This window comes from Psammomys obesus, unplaced genomic scaffold, assembly GCF_907164565.1.
Source record: "Psammomys obesus unplaced genomic scaffold, mPsaObe1.curated_primary_1811, whole genome shotgun sequence".
In the NCBI taxonomy this organism is placed as follows: Eukaryota; Metazoa; Chordata; class Mammalia; order Rodentia; family Muridae; genus Psammomys; species Psammomys obesus.
Genome location: NW_026596091.1, coordinates 7860303 through 7877870, shown reverse-complemented (window position 1 = coordinate 7877870; position 17568 = coordinate 7860303). Strand labels below are relative to the sequence as shown.

The following is a 17568-nucleotide window of genomic DNA, read 5'->3' as shown; positions in this document are numbered from 1 at the left end:
ATCTATCTATCTATCTATCTATCTATCTATCTATCTATCTATCTATCTATCTACTATGCATCCATCTATCCAGCCTCAATACTTTTCTCACACACTATCTGATGCACACAAACCTGAGAAGCAGGCATTGTCCACATCTTAAAGCCAAGTAAATTAAAGTTCAGAAATACAAAATGACTTAGTCCAGGTTGCACAGCCAGAAAGAAATCAACTCAGAGTCCCAACTGAAGACACTGTGAAGAAAACAGCTGCACTGTTTAAAGAAATACCCAGGTCAGACCTACTGTGTACAGAGCATATCCCACACCCCCACACAAAGCTTTTTTGCAGGCATGATAAGTCTCAGTCCTGCCAAGATGGAAAAGGTCTCTACTTTATCTGCTATAAACCTTGTAGCTTTTTACTTAACAGGCTTTCTGACTACAACTATGTGCTGATTCGTGAAGCTTCCACTAAGGAACTCGAGACTTTTCTCTTCTGCTACCTGTGCCTCCGTATATTCAATCTATTACAACACACAGAAAGTTGCTAGTTGTTGAACTGTTATCAAACTATTTTATAGCATTGAGCATTAGGGGCTACTGGGGAAGAAGGCTAGCAGAAGGCAGACGGCACAAGGCACAGTAAACCACCACTTGTTTTACCATGAAGGTGGACTGTTTGGAGGACTGAATAAGAGAGGTGTACGGAAAAACCCAGAAGGGCTCAGCAAGGATGGTGGCAATAGGGCCCCCACGTGGATACTTCTATTTCCTTCCATTTAATGAACCAAAAGAATGAAGATCTGTGGAACTAATACATGTAAAGTACTTTCAAACGAGGGAATAATTGATCTAGTCGTAGATACTAAGTAATTCCTCGTAGGTCAAGAAATATTAGGCTTTCAGCTGAATTAACTTTCTAATGAAGTAGATTTGGAAAAGGCCTTTAGAGTGTCTAATATATGCTCCAGGCAGTATTATGGGACTTTGTTTTATTTTCATAACAATGAGCTCAGTCAAAACACAAAGAGTTCCACACTATGAATTTTCTGCTGGTAGCATCTAAGCTGATACTAGTGCGGAACAACATGTTTCTCTTACTGTTTAGAGCTGATCTTCATTTGTGAAGACATATGTAGTACTATTTTTTTCTATGAATTTCTGCGAAGGGAAGTCTTCTATAAATGGCCACTGTGTAAAATGAACTTTTATTCACCTGCTTCAAATGTCTGTGAGGCTTACTGCCTCCTTCTGCTAACCTAGACCTAGTCCTGGAAGCTTCTAGCCTTTGAACAATCTAACCTAGGCCTAGAACGTTTTTATCCTCTGAGACTTACAGCTGAATAAGCTTATATAAAATAACTTTTAAAAAAGATTAATTTATTTATTATGTATACAGTGTTCTGCCTGTATGTATACCTGCACTCCAGAAGAGGGCATCAGATCTCATTATAGATAAGTGTGAGCCACCATGTGGTTTACTGGGAATTGAACTCAGGACCTCTAGGAAAAGCAAATGGTGCTCTTAACCTCTGAGACACCTTTCTAGCCTGTAAAAATATTTTTTATTCACCTGTTTATTTGTTGTCTCGGAGGCTTATTGCCTCTGTCTGCTAACCTAGGCCTAGTCTCGGAAGTTTCTAGCCTCTGTACAATCTAACCTAGGCCTAGAATGTTTTTTTTTTTTTTTTTTTTTTTTTCTTTCTGAGCTCTGGGCGGGCAGGTTCAACTCAGCTGTTCTGGCTCAAACTCCTCTCCCAGCTGACTTATTCAATCTGGCTTCACTCTTGGCCTCTGAATTGCTCTGCTTGGCCTCGAACTAACTCCAACAATCTTTTCTAATCTTTTGGCTCCTTCTCATTCTCTGGTTCATTTGGTCTTCACCTAAATTCTCTCTCTACAACCTGTCTCTCTATTAATATCCTGGCAAACTGCCTCCTTTCTCTCTCTATTGCCCCTTAAGTAGCTTCCCTTTCCCCTCTCTTCTCATCAGAGTTGGGCCTAACCTATTCTGTTAAGTCTTTCTCTGATTCATCACCTTTCTGCCACTCAATTTGGCATCATTTTCAAACATAGGTGCATGTCTACAAACTAACTTTGCCTTGTTTGGGATTAAAGTCAGGTACTGCCATGCCTGGACCTAAGCTTTTCTTTACCTGAAACTTGTTCTATTCCAAGCTGGCCTTGAGCTCAGCTTGGAATAGAAGCAAGCTCATCTGCTTGCCTCTGTCTCCCAGATCAAAGGCGTGTTTGTATTCAAGCTGGATCACACAGAACTCGAAGGTCTTTGGATGTGCTCTCTTGCCAGAGCAGCCATGTTCTGAATTAACACTCCTCTACAGCACTGCATCTCAGCATGTGGGAACTCTGCTCTTTTCTTCCTGAGTCTGGAGACTGTGCCTCCTAAACACCATAAATCCAGCCTCCCCCCTGACTCATTTCAAGAGCATATTGACTTCTCCAAAATGTCATTCAAGAAAACTTCCAAGTGTTGCAATTAGTCCCTAAATAGTCGTACTATTTTCTTCCATCTGGTGTATGTCCCGTATTTACATTTACTGTCTCATCTCCACAAAAATGAGAACATAATGCTCTTCTGCCTTGTGGAAGGTGCACATCGGCAGTGTGCAAGGCACACTTATGCTAAAAGGAGGTAAGTCCGATGCACCACAAACATGAAGGGTAATTATGAAAGTGTGAGCGCAACACTTATTTATTAGGGGTAGGAAGGTGGAGACCCATTTTGTAACTTCTGGGCTAATGAGCTCAGTTTAAAAGCATAGGCCAGAGAAACGACCTTTTCAGTGTGACAGAAAAACCACTGTCTAGATGTGCTTGCATCATGATACTTACTTTTCAAAGTGCTGTTGGTGTTGGAATCAACTCTGCTTTTCACATTTGATGCAAGAATAGTGCTTATGTTGGAATAAAACCAAACAGCAGTCACAATATTTGCAAAGCACCTGTATTCCAAAACAGGTGCTGTGTATGTATACATGTATGTATGCATGCATGTATGTATGTATCTGTCTATCTGTGTGTGTGTGCAAATACACATGGGTGTTTACACACATATGTATGCAAGAGAGATAGAGACAGAGAGAAAAAGAGAGAGACAGAGCGACAGAGACATAGAGACACCAAGAGAGACAGACAGAGACAGAGAGACAGAAACACGCAGAGGAAGACAGAGACAGAGAGAGACAGAAACACAGAGAGAGGCAGAGAGAGAGGGAAGGAGGAAGAGAGAGAGAGGGAAAGAAAGCAAGCAGCATGTCATAGTACATATAGAGGACAGAGGACAAGGGTGAGTTGGTTTTCTCTTTCCACGTGTAAGTTCCAAGGATGAAGCTCAAGTTGTCAGGCTTGTTGGCCAGTGCCCTTACCCATTAAGCCATCTTGCTGGCCCAAGACAAATATCTTTAATATTGCTTTAAATTGGAAACAAAAAATCAAATACTACCCTAGCATTCCATTTTCTTTTCTTTTTTTTTTTTTTAAGATTTATTTATTTATTATGTATACAATGTTCTCTCTGCATGTACACCTACACACCAGAAGAGGGCACCAGATATCATTATAGATGGTTGTGAGCCACCATGTGGTCACTGGGAATTGAACTCAGAACCTCTGGAAGAGCAGCCGGTGCTCTTAACCTCTGAGCCAACTCTCCAATCCTTTAGCATTACATTTTCAATTTCCACTAACAAACAAATTTAGTACAGAATGCATATTATACTGATCTCAATTTACTTCCTGACTTAGAGTAGATTTTCTGGGCGGATACCAAGAAGGTATCTTACTGTGTATGAAAATATACACAGGTATAAAAAGGTATAAAAGTCCCGTGAACTGCTGAAACCGCTTAGAACTTAGAGGTTGCTGGCCTTGGGCTGGCATTCCAAATCCCTGTAGTAGAGAGCAGGAAGATGTAGAAGGGTTTCTAAGCGTCAGACTATGTCCTGGGTCTCTCCTTCCAACTGTGCCTCCCATCTTCCGAGCAGGAAAGGAAGCGAGTGGAGAGGCGGACTTCTGTATTTTATGGGAAATAGAGAGGGAGTAACCCACCCAATTGTAAGGCTTTTTGGAAAGACCCTCGGGGGAAAGAGGCAGGAACCACACTGCTGGTTGGAAAGGTGCTGGCCTGTAGGGATTTTACCTGCTAATTCCAATCCTTTGAAACCCAAGTTAATTAGCTCAGTATACACGTGCAGGGAATATGGTCTGGACGAGTGTTTTTAGCCTGTTAAACATAAACAAGCAAATGGATTTCAAGATTTTTTTCAGCAAATGACCCCAACTCCAAATGGGAATGATTAAGAAAAACAACAAAGCAAAACATCAACTGAGTTGCTGACTTCCATTAAACTCAGGTAGACGGTACTGTTCAAACAACACACTCACCAAGACTTCATACTTTGAATGGTTCAAGGTTTGGAACAACACTCTCCTAAGCAGCACATTCACCACCTCCACTATTTTTGTCCTTGCTAACACCTTCTCAAAACAAATTCAGAAACTGAAATGAATACAACCCAGAGAATCGCACTCTCAGAATCTCTTTTCCTTATTGATCTGATTCCGGTGGCACTATTCTGCTATTTTCTCTGCAGCTGAAGTGCGATATTGAACTGCAGGATTCTAGAAGGCTTCTTCTAATAAGCTCTGGGCTGCTGATGGAGCCCCTGTCTCCATCAGTCATTCGATCGCTGTTAGTTGGACCCTCGAGGTACATAAGTATGCTCTACCGAAGCCCATCAACCGGCTGATCTCACTCTGCCCTCTGCTTTGGGCTTTCCTCACCTGGCCGGATAAAGGTTCATTCAATTTTCTCAAGGCAAGACGAGTCCTAAAAAGGGATGCATTTCGGCATGCAGTGACAGGAAAGAGACATGAGTTATCAAAAAGTACTGCTGGCCTTGCTTGGGATCTGGAGTGATTTTGCTAGGTTACTCTGAGTACTCTGACACAGGCAGAGGAGTAATTAATTCCTCTTTGAAAAGACTCTGCCCTATTTGGAGAAATTTCACAAGTGATACGAGTAGCTGAGACAGGTAATTCTTTTCATTACCGAAGGTGACTCAGTCAGTAGTATAGTAGTTAATGCTCATTAAAGACCCATCCTGCCTTATCCAGGAAGACAAGGGTCCAGGAATGACTGGATTTTAATGACTATATAAAGACCACGTGCTTCAAGGTTGAAAGCCATGTCTCTGAGATGTTGTCATTCGATAAACTGAACCACATGGGTGAGCCACAAATACTAAGAGCAGGAAAGGAAAGAGTGGCTTGGGGAGGGAAGCTTCCATCCTCCTTATTTAAAAAAGCTCAGCTGAAACAGCAGCACATTTAAAGATAATACCCAACCATGGAGAATAGGAAACTTATCCTTTTTCTCCCCTCTCCCAATATTCCATCCTCTTTAACAAAAAAAACAACGATTAGTCTCGACACTGCCACCCCTGAGAACAATTTAGTATTGAGACACAGTAAAGCAAGCCCTCTCTCACCAAGGCATTGTAAGCAGTCTAGTCATGGTTTCTAGAATGTTTTCTTTGCATGGCTCTTCCTTGGGTTAAAACACAGAGTGTGTACCAAAGACTTTCAAAAACATAATCTCACTAAACAGTTGAGAAAAAATAACAACTAAGGCAAAACAATTATAGTCAAAATTTTCACCTTTGCGTTCTCAGCTCATGTGTGGGAGGCAGGAGAAAGAGTCTCAGCACTTCGGGCTGAACCTACAATGAGGCTGCAACGAGCTGATTCTGCCCATAGCCATTGATACATCTGTATCTCTACATTGAGGGACAATCCTGTAGAACTAGCTACCCATCTGACATGGACATGGGTCACTGTTTAGCTATGGCTGACTCAAGTTTGTGAGCAGAGATCAAGGGACAGAGGAGGGTGATCACGTGTACCATGGAGGGAAGAGTGGGCACACGCAGCTCTCTTTTCAAATATCCGTGTGTCAGGGGGCATTGTTATTTCGAGCTGTTTAAGGTGATAATGTGAGGTGTTGCAACTACTCTCACTGGGGGAATTCTACGTAAGGCTGGGAGGAAATGACCTCACATGAAGCTAATCTTTTCCCCCCAAACTTTTGCTCTGTCATCCAACCAATTCGCATCTAAAACGTAGAGTCTCATTATTCATTAATGTTGTGACTTGATTCTGACCCAGTTTTTCTGCAAAGACTTTCTGAGCGCAGTGAGACCAGATGTAGCTAATTCACGGAGAACGAGTTTTAGTGGTCTATGTATACACCCATCTCCTAGAGGGGGTGGTTCAAGCTAGATCAAAAAAGCCCAGAAAACAGCACACTTTACAAAGTGGTAAAGTTCAGCGTAGGCATGGACAGTAGGCATCTGTCACGAGCCACTGTCCAGCACTTGAACATATTACCCGCTGTGGGCGAAAGGCACACACATCACAGGCTTTGAGTACCTTACCTGAGCCATCTGCCTCTCCAGCTTTGATCGGGGAATATCATCAAAGTAGTTTTCATTTCTTCTCCTCCTTGCATCGCCCTGCATGATAATGTGAGGAACGTCTAGGGAGCCACCAGTGGTGTAAGTGCTTTGGCTAAGTGATGGAGACAACTGAGGAGGACTGTGATTACCACTGGGTTCCTGAATGGAAATACATCATGAAATAAATACCATGCTCTTTGTGGCTAGCCTTTGGTTTCAAAAATTGTGAAATACGAACACAACAAGCTACTGGGGATGGAAAGTTGGGGGTAGGGTAAAGGGGAGAGGGAGTAGCTTTCATTCATCTGCTGGGATTGCTAACATTCTACTGTTATTTCCGGTAATGGTCTGATCAGGAACATAGTCCTGCCTCCCAGTGATTTCAGGGCAAAGACTGAAGGTATAATCAGGTGTTTTGTTTGTTTGTTTGTTTGTTTGTTTGTTTGTTTTAACCCAACACTCTGGATGATCTCAGGATGGAGGTTTATCTCAACGGGGCACCCCACGTGTTTACCAGGGGAGGAACTGTGGGCAATGCATCCTCACTGTGGTGGACACCATTACAAGAAGCTAACAGGGGACCAGATGGGTCCTGATCTCTACGGAAGTGTGGTGTGACAACAGGGCTGGGAAGTGGACACAGTATGGCAACATAGCAAGTCACGCGACGTACAGACTGCAGAGCAATGCATATGACAGAGGATGCTTCTCAACAGCAAAGACAACTCTAGCTGCAAACTGGCCAGAAGGAAGACAAGGCCAGTGAGGCCGAGCTCCAGTGCTCGCAATCCACTGGAGTCATCAGATCCTCCAGGCCACACCTTCCCGTGACTTTCTTCGGCTGAGTTAGATCCATTTTTTTGCTAGAATTTCCCCATCTTTAATTTGTTATTTTCCTAAGTCTCCTCTTGGGAATCAGGGTGACAGGCTCAGAAGGAAAAGGCTGGGAGCAGACTGGAAATGACTCCTCTGAATAGGCCTCTTGACGCAGTTAAACCAACGATGCCCAGATCTCCCGTCCTCCCACAAAGGGGGAGGCAAGATAATAATCCCTTTCTAGCCCAATTTGTCTGATTTCCTGGAGGGCCCCTCTCTTCTGGAGTGATAAGTATGAGTCTGACGTCTCTTTCCCTTATTCCCCAAACCCTAAAGCAGCCTGTAGCTATCCTAGCATATCCCAATGCCCCCAGTGGTCACTTTCTCCTGGCTCCCAGAGGGAGGACATCATCTCACAGGCTCTGTTCATTTTCTTCTTCAAAGCTGACTCCTGTCCTGTCCAGCCCCTGTCACACTGACTACAGCCTGTGGTTCCCTGAAGCAGTCTATCAGGGCCATTGATTTCCCCAGGGGCACATGCACGGAGGCCTATCTGCATCATCTGTGGCTACCTCTTCTGACATTTGCAACGGGACTGAGATGCAAGCAAGTGCAGGAGGAAGCAGAGAACTGAGCTTCTCAAGGAGACCTTTGCTTCCTAATGGGCTTCAGAGGAGATTGGGTGAGCTCCAGGACAGACTGGGCAGCTATGCTCTTTGTCTTTACCATCTTGCCATGGGATGGCTTCTAGATTTCTTTCTGCCCCTTCCTCCTCACTTTTCTTTTCTGTTTTACCTTTTACAGTTTCTCTACCCCATGTTTCTAAAATATGGCTGAAAGAAACAACTGCAGTTTACTAAATAAAATTTTAAGGTCTACATTCTTAATTTTTTTGAAGTGGGTAAAAATGGTCATTTTTTTTCATTTCTCGAAAAACATTAGACCCTGAGGTTAATTTTAAATTGCTTTTAAAAAAAAACTTAACTGTGGTTCTTGATCGATTACTTTTCTGTGGGTTTGAGGAGTCTGACAGAAACTCATTTCCTTTCTCTTGGAAGTGAGAGAGAGACTATAGGTGAAGGGGTGGTCTTTGAAAGGTGGGCGTCAGTCAAACTGAATTCTCTTATAATGCATCTGTAAGTCTCTGGATTGCATATAGTGAGCAAACCAAACACAATAGTTTTCTGTACAGGTAAGGCAAGCGATGAGGAAAACAGCCGGCATTTCCTCTCCCATGTCTTCAGCCGTCTTATTTCTCAACACACTTTTTGAGGAGAGTGGAAAAGAGGAAGATGGACGTGGCAGTGCTTACCCTGAGGGTGATGGACCGAGGGGGTTTCTGTGGAGGCTCGTCGTGCAGTCTGTCTCCCAGAGATGCCAAAATGCGTTTCCTGTGGCCAATCAAACTGATTTTTAAAACCTGAAACAACATGGATTTGGGTTAACTATTTTACTTGAGGGAAAAAAAGAGAATTTGTATATGCACTACAACACAAACAATACAAAGAGGCTTATGCAACATTAGCCCTCCCCTTCGAGAGACTGGGTATCAAATCAGGGGCACACTTCAGTCTAGAGATGGTGGAGGGAAAAGACTTGGGTAGAGAGAGCAGAGAGGGCCCCAGGGTCCCCACTCCACACTTAGAAAATGGCAAACCAGCTCTTGCTAATGACAGCCCCCAAAACCCTCTGCATTGCTAATGCCCTTAGCATGAAAAGCTCCCTCCAAGCCTCCTGGCTAAGGGGCTGGTGGAGTCTGTCCTTCTCTATCCATATCCTCCCCACTACCCGGGACTGTCAGTCATATTGGCCCAAGTGACTACTCCTGTATGTCTGCAATGCCATGTGCACAAGCACACACACACACACACACACACACACACACACACACACACACACACACACACACACACACACATACACACATCTTCACTGGGGTCCCTACATTTTCCCCTCCTGCCTCATTCCTTCCCAGTATGCTCTAGCATCTGCTTGAAATGTTTGCCTGGAGACTTTCAGGTAACCGCTTTTCTGTTACTCAAATGCTGTCTCCTGAGGAAGAGTTTCTCCCGCCGCTCCACTGAAAACTCCGTACCATTGCCCCATCAACTCAACCCTGTCATCTTTTCTTTTCTTTCTTTCTTTCTTTCTTTCTTTCTTTTTTTTGGCCATTTTTTGAAATGACTTTGTTGAAACACTTGTGTTACGCATCAGACCTTTCTAGGTGGGCTCCCAAGAGCAGGACCCCTGCACTTGTTCATCGCTGTTATTTCTGCAATGCCCAAAGCAAGCCTTGAAACAAGGTGGGTGGGGGGATGGAGGTGAGACTTATCAGGAAAAAACAGCAAGTTAGAGTTAGAAGAGCTGAAAGTACTGCTCCCTAGGGGTAACTTAGAGTCCAGGGATGGTGCTTGCAAGGACACTACTGCAGAAGCACCTGTGGAGTAGAAATCAAAGGGAGCCTTTGGCCCCCAGTCCTGTCTTGAAGTGCTGGACAGTCATCACCTTCGTCCATCTCTGGATGAAGGGCTTCTTGCCCTACAGATGAACTGTGGTGCACACAAGTTAAGTTACTTACCCAAGAGCCCTTGTGTGAAGACTGTGGGATCTGAATCAGGTTTGTCTGATTCTCCAGCTTGTTTTACTCAAAGGTAAATGCTGTGAAGCTTTGGGCACATCTCCAAATACCACAAAACAATGAATTATGAACACATTCATAACTATATTTTCCCCCTCTGTTTCTATGTGTACCTCAGGATGCAACAGCTCTTGACATGTACCTAGAGTCTAGCTCTGTAAATAACTTTTCCATTTCTATCAAGTTTTACAGAGCAGGAGCTAAAATTTATTATATATAATATATATATATACATGCTTACATAAATATATATTATGCTACCTTAAATTTTGCCTACTTGCTACTTATTGGTTGTCTTGAAAAATTTAGGTCTAAGTTTTTAAAAAATATTATTTATTTCATATATATGTGTATATGGGCTACATGATGCTACCTCACACATGGTGAGGGCAGAGGACAACTTGCCAGAGTTGATCTTCCCCTTTCACCATGCATTCCAGGGAACTGAACAATGTGAGGCTTGCAGCAAACACCTTTGCTTGCTCAGCCATCTTGCTAGGCCCTGATTTAGGTTCGAAATAGCTCTATGTCCTACTCCTCTTACATGGTAAAAGCTAACTAAGTTGAGTGCCCCGTAGCCCAGTGTTTTTTATAAACTCCCACTTTCCCAGGCTGAGTTTGCAAGTGTGATTCGATATGTATATCCTCTCTGCTAGCAATCACTTCACCTGGACATTCTCAGACTTTATTATGATTGCTTAAGATTCATGGAAAAAACATGGCTCAGAATATGCCAGGACTACACCAACCATGGCTGTCAGTTTGAGCAGGATACTGTGTTCTGCTTTTAATGCTGTCTTTGAGATGTTCTTTTCCAGTACACGTGATGGAAGGCTGACCTCTTAGATGCAGTGGGAATATAAATATATACATGAAACAAAGGCGCATATTGACTGTGAAATCTTTTAATTTTGCTGTGGCAGATAGTTCAAATCCCTTTAATCTTGGGAGAATCGTTTGGATTATTTCTCCCTAAGTTCCTCATCTTCCAGTTGTCCATGCAGGCGCCCATCTGCCATCCTTCTGCCCACTCACATAGCCTGGTGATGTCTTTCTGCATTTTTATTAGCCAGCTCGGCATTTCACTATGTGGAAAAGCATAGGGATTTCACTGTATCCTCTTTGCAGATTATGAATATGCTAATTAAGTGTAGTCCTGTGCTCATAACTCACAGGCAACATTACCTATTGGAGCCAAAGAAATGTGCTTATGTTCTTGTATTTTTTTCATTTTCTAAGCATCAAGATGAAAGATTCCTTCATCTCAGAAGATAGACAACACTAACCTTTCCCAAAGATATTTTGCAAGTCTAAACATACTACATTTTATTTTATTTTATTTTATTTTTTTACCTGCATGCATATCTGTGGACCACTTGCACACCTGGTATCCAAGGATGCCAGAAACAGGTATCTGATCTTCTGGATCAGGATATACAGATGGTTGTGAATCACCATATGAGTCCTAGGAATAGAACCTGGACCTCTGGAAGAGCAGCCAGTGCTCTTAACCAATGAATCATCTCTCTAGTCCCTTCTTATTCTCGTTCTCTGTTACTTTGTCAAAAGCTCCTACTGGATGTTATTCCCACTTGTTCTAAAATTCCTACTTCTTTTTTCCCTATCCAGTGATTGGACCCAATGCTCATGGTGCTATGTTGGGCTAGGAAAAGTTTTTTGGATTTTTGGATATCTTTAATAAAGGTACTCATTGTTTTTCCTGAAATACAAACAAACAGACCCAAGAACGGACACTAACAATTTCTGTAATTTCGCTCTTGTGGTTGGTTTTCTCTCTCAAACTCAAGTTTGAGACAAGTGACCTGGCTACTCTGGTTTCAATTTTCCATCAATAACATGAGGAGACATTGTTGCTAATGATGGCAAAGGTCATTGGAAAGATAAAGAGAAAAATTGGGAGGCTGGAGGTGGTGCTACATTCCAGTAATCTCATAACTCAGGAGGCAAAGGCATGAGAATCACTCCAAGTTCAAGGCCAGCCTGTTCCATGTAGTGAATTCTAGGCTCCAGGCCAGATAAGGCCATACAAAGAGAGACTGAGTGACTGACTGACTCTTTCTCTCTCTCCCTCTCCCTCCAATTCTCTCTCTCTCTTTCTCTATCTCTCTGCCTCTCTCGTACACAAAAGAAATAAAGGAAGAAGGGAAGTTGTAAGGAGAGCTGGCACACTACCTAGAGTATTTACCCCTAATGACTAGTGTTCATGCACAAGAAGATACATTGCACACTACCAGAAAGAAAGGTACACACCAACCCAGCTACAAACCCTTCAGTTTACAGTGGTGACCCGCTTGTAAGACGCACCAGAGCCATAAGTGGCATGAAGCTTGCAGGAGTAACCGACCAATACCTGATCCGACTTCAGGCCCACTTTACGAGATGGGATCTATCCCTCCCTTATACTGCTCATGAGAGTGGCCAAGAACCTGACACTAGATAAGCCTGGGACCTAGGGGAAAACCAAACACTAATGTCCTGCTAAAGTAATGCTGCAACAAAACGAGCCCTGATGACATTCTCCTATACTCAAAGATCAGTATCTTGCTCAGCCATCATCAGAGAAGCTTCCTTCTGCAGTAGATGGGAATAAATAAAGAGATCCACACTGGACAGAGTGAGAGACCTTGGAGCACTCAGTGCTAACAAAGGTGTCTCCATCACCCTCTCCTCAGGGCTCTGGAAATCTTTCAGAAGAGAAGACAGAAAATTGTAAGAAACTTGGGGGTATGGAAGACACCAAGGAAACAGGGCCCTCTAAACGCAGCAGGATCAACGCACACATGAACTCAGAGAGACTGTGGCAGCATGCACAGGGCCTGCACAGGTCTAACGCAGATGGGGGCCCAGCCCTGAGAGGAGATATGGACACAAGGCTTCATCTCTAAGCCAGATGCTGTCTCCAACTGATTACAGCTCACAAATGGAAGATTAGTCTTCGCTGATGGAGTCTCGCTTGGTATACACATCACTCTTAAGGCAAGGTGTCATGCCCCAAAATAGCCTGATGGTATTTTTTGGAGGTTCTTTTTCTCAATGCTTTGTCAGGGATAACCCCCCTTCCAGGTCTTTTATATATATATTATAGTTTCTGATTTTTTGTTTTAATAGAATTTCTGTGTGTCTAATGTGTTTCTTGAGATTTTCCTTTGGGTTTTTTTCTTCTGTTTGTTTTGTCCTATTCTGTTTAAAAAATATTGAATACTATTTAGATACAATATTTTATAATTATATTTTATATTATAATTATATAGAATAATTATTATAATTGTATATTATTATTATTATTATTATTATTATTATTATTATTATCCTGTCTATATCCAAAATAGATAGAAGAAAAAAGGGAGTGGGGCTGGAGAGATGTCTCAGAGGTTAAGAGCAACTGGTTGTTCTTCCAGAGGTCCAGAGTTCAATCCCCAGGGACCACCAAGTGGCTCCCAACCATCCATAGGGAGAGCTAGGTGTACATGCTGACAGAGCATTGTATACATAAAAATAAATCTTTAAAAAAAGAAGAAAGGGTGTGAGCTTGGGTAGGTGGGGTAGTGGGAAGGATTTGAGATGAACATGTTGTATTATAATCAGACTATATTGTATTAAAAGTTTATTTTCAGATTATAAAAAGAAGAGCTGGCACACAGAAGATGACACCTACACCACGCGTTTGCCGCAGTGACTGGGGCCCTGAGGATGCACAGAAACCTTGACCCAGAAGAATGCAGACACGGTCACATTCACAGAGCTAATCAAACGAAGACGCCAGGACTGTGGACAGAGAACTTTGGGTCACCTTGTGAGAGTTCTCATTGACATAGCTTATCTGGTAGAAATGTGCCAGCTTGATACTAGTCCTGTTTCACGACAACACACACTCTTCTCACAGCTGCACTGCTTAGTCTCCAAAGGAAGAAAACCTGAGGTTTTCTCTACACTGCAGCTTCATATTGTCTTCTCCATAGAACAACCAAGAAGAGACTGGAGAAGCAAGCAGATAACAAATGACTAAATACAGAATGACAAGTTATGATAAGAGCATGTGAATAATCTTACTTAAAAATTATCCCACACCACAGAAGACACAATAACTACAATTTATTGAACACTATATTATAGCTCCATATAATATCTGTATTAGAAAGCATGCCAAGTGTGCTGTGTATGTGTACAAATGCCTCATCTAATCCTTAAGGTAATCTAAGCATTCTCCTTTTCATGATGCCAAACCCGAGACTCAGAAATACGGAGTAACTTGTGGGCTCTGCTGCCCACAGGTGTCAAGGCTGGGAACTGTCCCTCTCCCTCACTCCCCACTCACTACTGACTGTTCACCAAGTTCCTCCTACTTCTTGTTCCTTTGCACACCTTCTGGCCTCAGTCATGCCATGATCATACTTAAAAGCAGGCTTCTCTTATCGGGTCACAGACATCTGAAAACATATTCATTTCTTTTACAACTCTCCTAGCAGTGTTAAAATCTATGGCCCATACAGCAAGAACTTTCTAGTATTCCCCGTGAAAATACACATAGAGACCAAGGCCAGAAAACTGTCATTATTGAAGATTCAACCCAAATTAGCTAACATCATAGTAGTAGAGAAGGCAGATAACTTTGGCCTCAACACTCTCAGGTTAATCAAAAGAAATACAGTTGGCAGAGCAATTACAGAACATTCCAAAGACAGACTGTCAAAAGACCAAGGCAATCTGGCCTAACTTGAGTGAGAATAGCTTCCATCTTTGTAACTGGAGCTCTGAAGTAGTGGAGTCCTGGCACCCATGATCTGCAGCCCAACCCTCCTCTTAAAGCCTAGAGCAATAGTTATGTGTTAGAGAAGAATTTCATAGCATTCCTACTACCTCTTAGGTGAATGCTATTTTGAGCCTAATGAGAGGAGAAGACAAAGCAAGGGAAATAATATTGGACATTTAGCTATTTTAAGATATTGAGACAATTTAGTTCAAAATAACAAAATATTAGGATTTTGTCACAGATCATTTGGAGGCTACCAAGGGGAAGCTAAACTTATAGAGCTTCCAAGGTTGAAAAGACTGGGCACAAATAGCTGCCCTGTGAAAGCATTACTGAAGAAAAAATTACTACCTCTGTGTGCATGAAAAAATAGTCCTGACTGCACAGTGACCTGGAACCAGAGGATACAGATCTAGATTTTTCAGGAATCAAAGGCAGAAGAGGAAGAGGTAAGGGATCAATGTTATTGCATATTTTAGAGATGGTTTTATTGTGCCTGTCTCTGTGTCTATGGCAAGGAGTATTGTTTAAACAGCACTGACCTCTAGGAGTTTTCCACAGTGTCAATTAAAAAGAACAGTCTCAGAATCTCTGTTTCAGGACTGGGCAATAGGAGACGTGTGCTGGGTGGCAAAGCTGTAACGTTCTGTCACATATAAAACCCTTTATATGTCTGGGTTTAGTTGTGAGAATTCTGCCCGACAGACAGTGTCATGACATTCCCCTTGCACCAAGCAACATCAGAACACACATCGGATTAAAGCTGAAAGCTGGTGTGCTAACCTCTGTCTTTTTAAAATTAATGTGATTTAAATTAAACATGTTAAATTTAATGTAGGGGAAATTCAACACTTTATTTTCAAAGTTAAACAATGTTTTGATTATAAAAGTGCTACTTTCCCACTGTAGATTCTCTATGAAATACACCAAAAAACAAGAATTTAAGTTATCTGTAAGCTACTAATGTTTAGCTGTAGATGCCGGGCTGCACCAAGTGTTGACAGATATTCGAGAAGTTCAGAGAAATCATATTTATGGTGGTCATGTCGTAGGCTGTTTCTGCTTATTATCAAAGCCAAAGAACCTTTTTGCATATACAAGCCCGAACAAACACAGTAACTCAGGACACTGGTCCACAGAAGCTTTTCATAATTCCCTAACTATCCCCTTGTTGGTATTTCTTTTCTGAATATCAAGCATTCCACAGGCTTTCAAATGCACTCTCATCCAACAACTTCTATTTCCTTTCTCATTTCAAGTAGACAGGATATGGAATGTACTAATTAAAACTGCAGGAATGCACATGAGTCACAGAGAGGAGCCTTGTGGCGACGGTCTGTCTCCATGTTCTGCTGAGGTCTCAGTGCACTCACTGCCGGATGGACCAAGTCCTCCGGGGAAGTCATAAACTGGCCTCCTGTTCTTCAGGGTCACCTCTTGCATTCGTTGTGCCTTGGAACTAGGGGTTTACTGGACAGGGGTGGAGTAGAGCATGAAGCTCCAGTCCTCCAGAGATCACACACGCATGCGGCACTGCTGAGTGAGTGCACATTCCAGTCAGCACTGCATTAGGCTGTGCTCTTTCTCTTTCTTTTCTGTGTGTTTTAATGGAGGGGAGGAAAGAGCATCATCCTGCATTTGAACCTTTCCTCTATATTGTTCCGGTGAGTTGTATCTTGTACTCTGTGTCCTTTCTAGATATTTTCCAACCAAAGAGTGAACAGGTCTTACGCAAGTCTAACAGGACTCATCTGTTTTCTGAATGACCCTTTCCAACCATTGTCAAGTGTGGTGAGGAGGGCTGTTATGAGGCTGAGGATGGACTCTCAGGAGAGGGTTCATGTGTCTTATTCTCATGTACAGAACCGAAGTTGAGATTAGATGTGAAAGTGCTCTTTGTCCTGGTAAGAACATCTAAACACTTCCTACCTAAGAGTATCAAGGCAGACTTGCTTTGAGGATCCCACAAATCCAGAGACTCCTGTTTGAACTTCAAACCTTCTGGTGACTCTGACATTTTCTCTCATGACAACACAGATTTCAGTTACACACATCTGGAAGAGTGTGAGCATGTTGGGGACCGAGGGACCTCTGAAACAGAAGGTCATGACATTTGATTCTGACTTGTTTTCTTAGCTACTTGACCTTTTACACCTTGGAGATCTGACATAAAGGGGCAACAATAATCTTAGTCAACAAACATTCACTGGATGTCTGGCATATTTATTCACCACATTATATAATTTGTGAGCCACAAAGAAGAGAAATCGTGCAGGTGTTTAGGACAGTAAATATGAGGTGGAAAAATACAAGGTATGTGTGTGTATAGCTATCCCTCCTCTCACAACCATCCATTCCTTCATCTATCCACCAATCCATCTATCTAACTATTCATGTCTACCCAGCTTTCCCAGCCTAAAATGGATCCCAGAGGATTGGATGAGGATGACTAAGAAGCTGCCCTGGATATTAGGGAGCACCTGCTCTGCTACTATTTCTCTCTAAGTATAACAGAAACCTAAGCCTTTCCCTCTTCTCCTTAAATAACTCTGGTAGCAATATTTTGAGTATTATCTTTGTTGCTTCAGCATGCTGAAGATTTTAGATCAAGAACGATGCCTTTTACTTCTCCAGCCTTCTCTCTCATTATCTCCTTTCTTCCCATATGCACACCTTTGCACATTCTAAAACATTCTTGCTTCCCTGTTCCAAAAGAATCTTGCAAAGATTCAGTCAAGACCAACTAGAATTTCCCTCACTTTGAATTATATAGATCATGTTTCTGAACTTCCCTGGTGTTTGTGGGATGCTATTGACACTAGATACATATCCTGGCATGTATCTCTCTCTCTCTCTCTCTCTCTCTCTCTCTCTCTCTCTCTCTCT

The 17568-nt window shown here is 42.4% G+C and overlaps 1 protein-coding gene across 9 annotated transcripts in view; it reads right to left on the bottom strand.

Moving 5' to 3' along the window:
• Nucleotides 1–17568, bottom strand: part of Anks1b (ankyrin repeat and sterile alpha motif domain containing 1B) — a 1067094-nt gene that overhangs the window by 70325 nt on the left and 979201 nt on the right. For 6 of the 9 annotated variants that reach the window (XM_055627860.1, XM_055627861.1, XM_055627862.1 and 3 more), the window contains 2 exons: nucleotides 8586–8693; nucleotides 6437–6616 (listed from right to left, as the gene is read on the bottom strand). In XM_055627860.1, coding sequence (XP_055483835.1) covers nucleotides 6437–6616; nucleotides 8586–8693 — 288 coding nt within the window. The remainder of the gene's footprint in view (nucleotides 1–6436; nucleotides 6617–8585; nucleotides 8694–17568) is intronic. The other 3 variants (XM_055627859.1, XM_055627867.1, XM_055627866.1) reach the window with 1 other exon arrangement.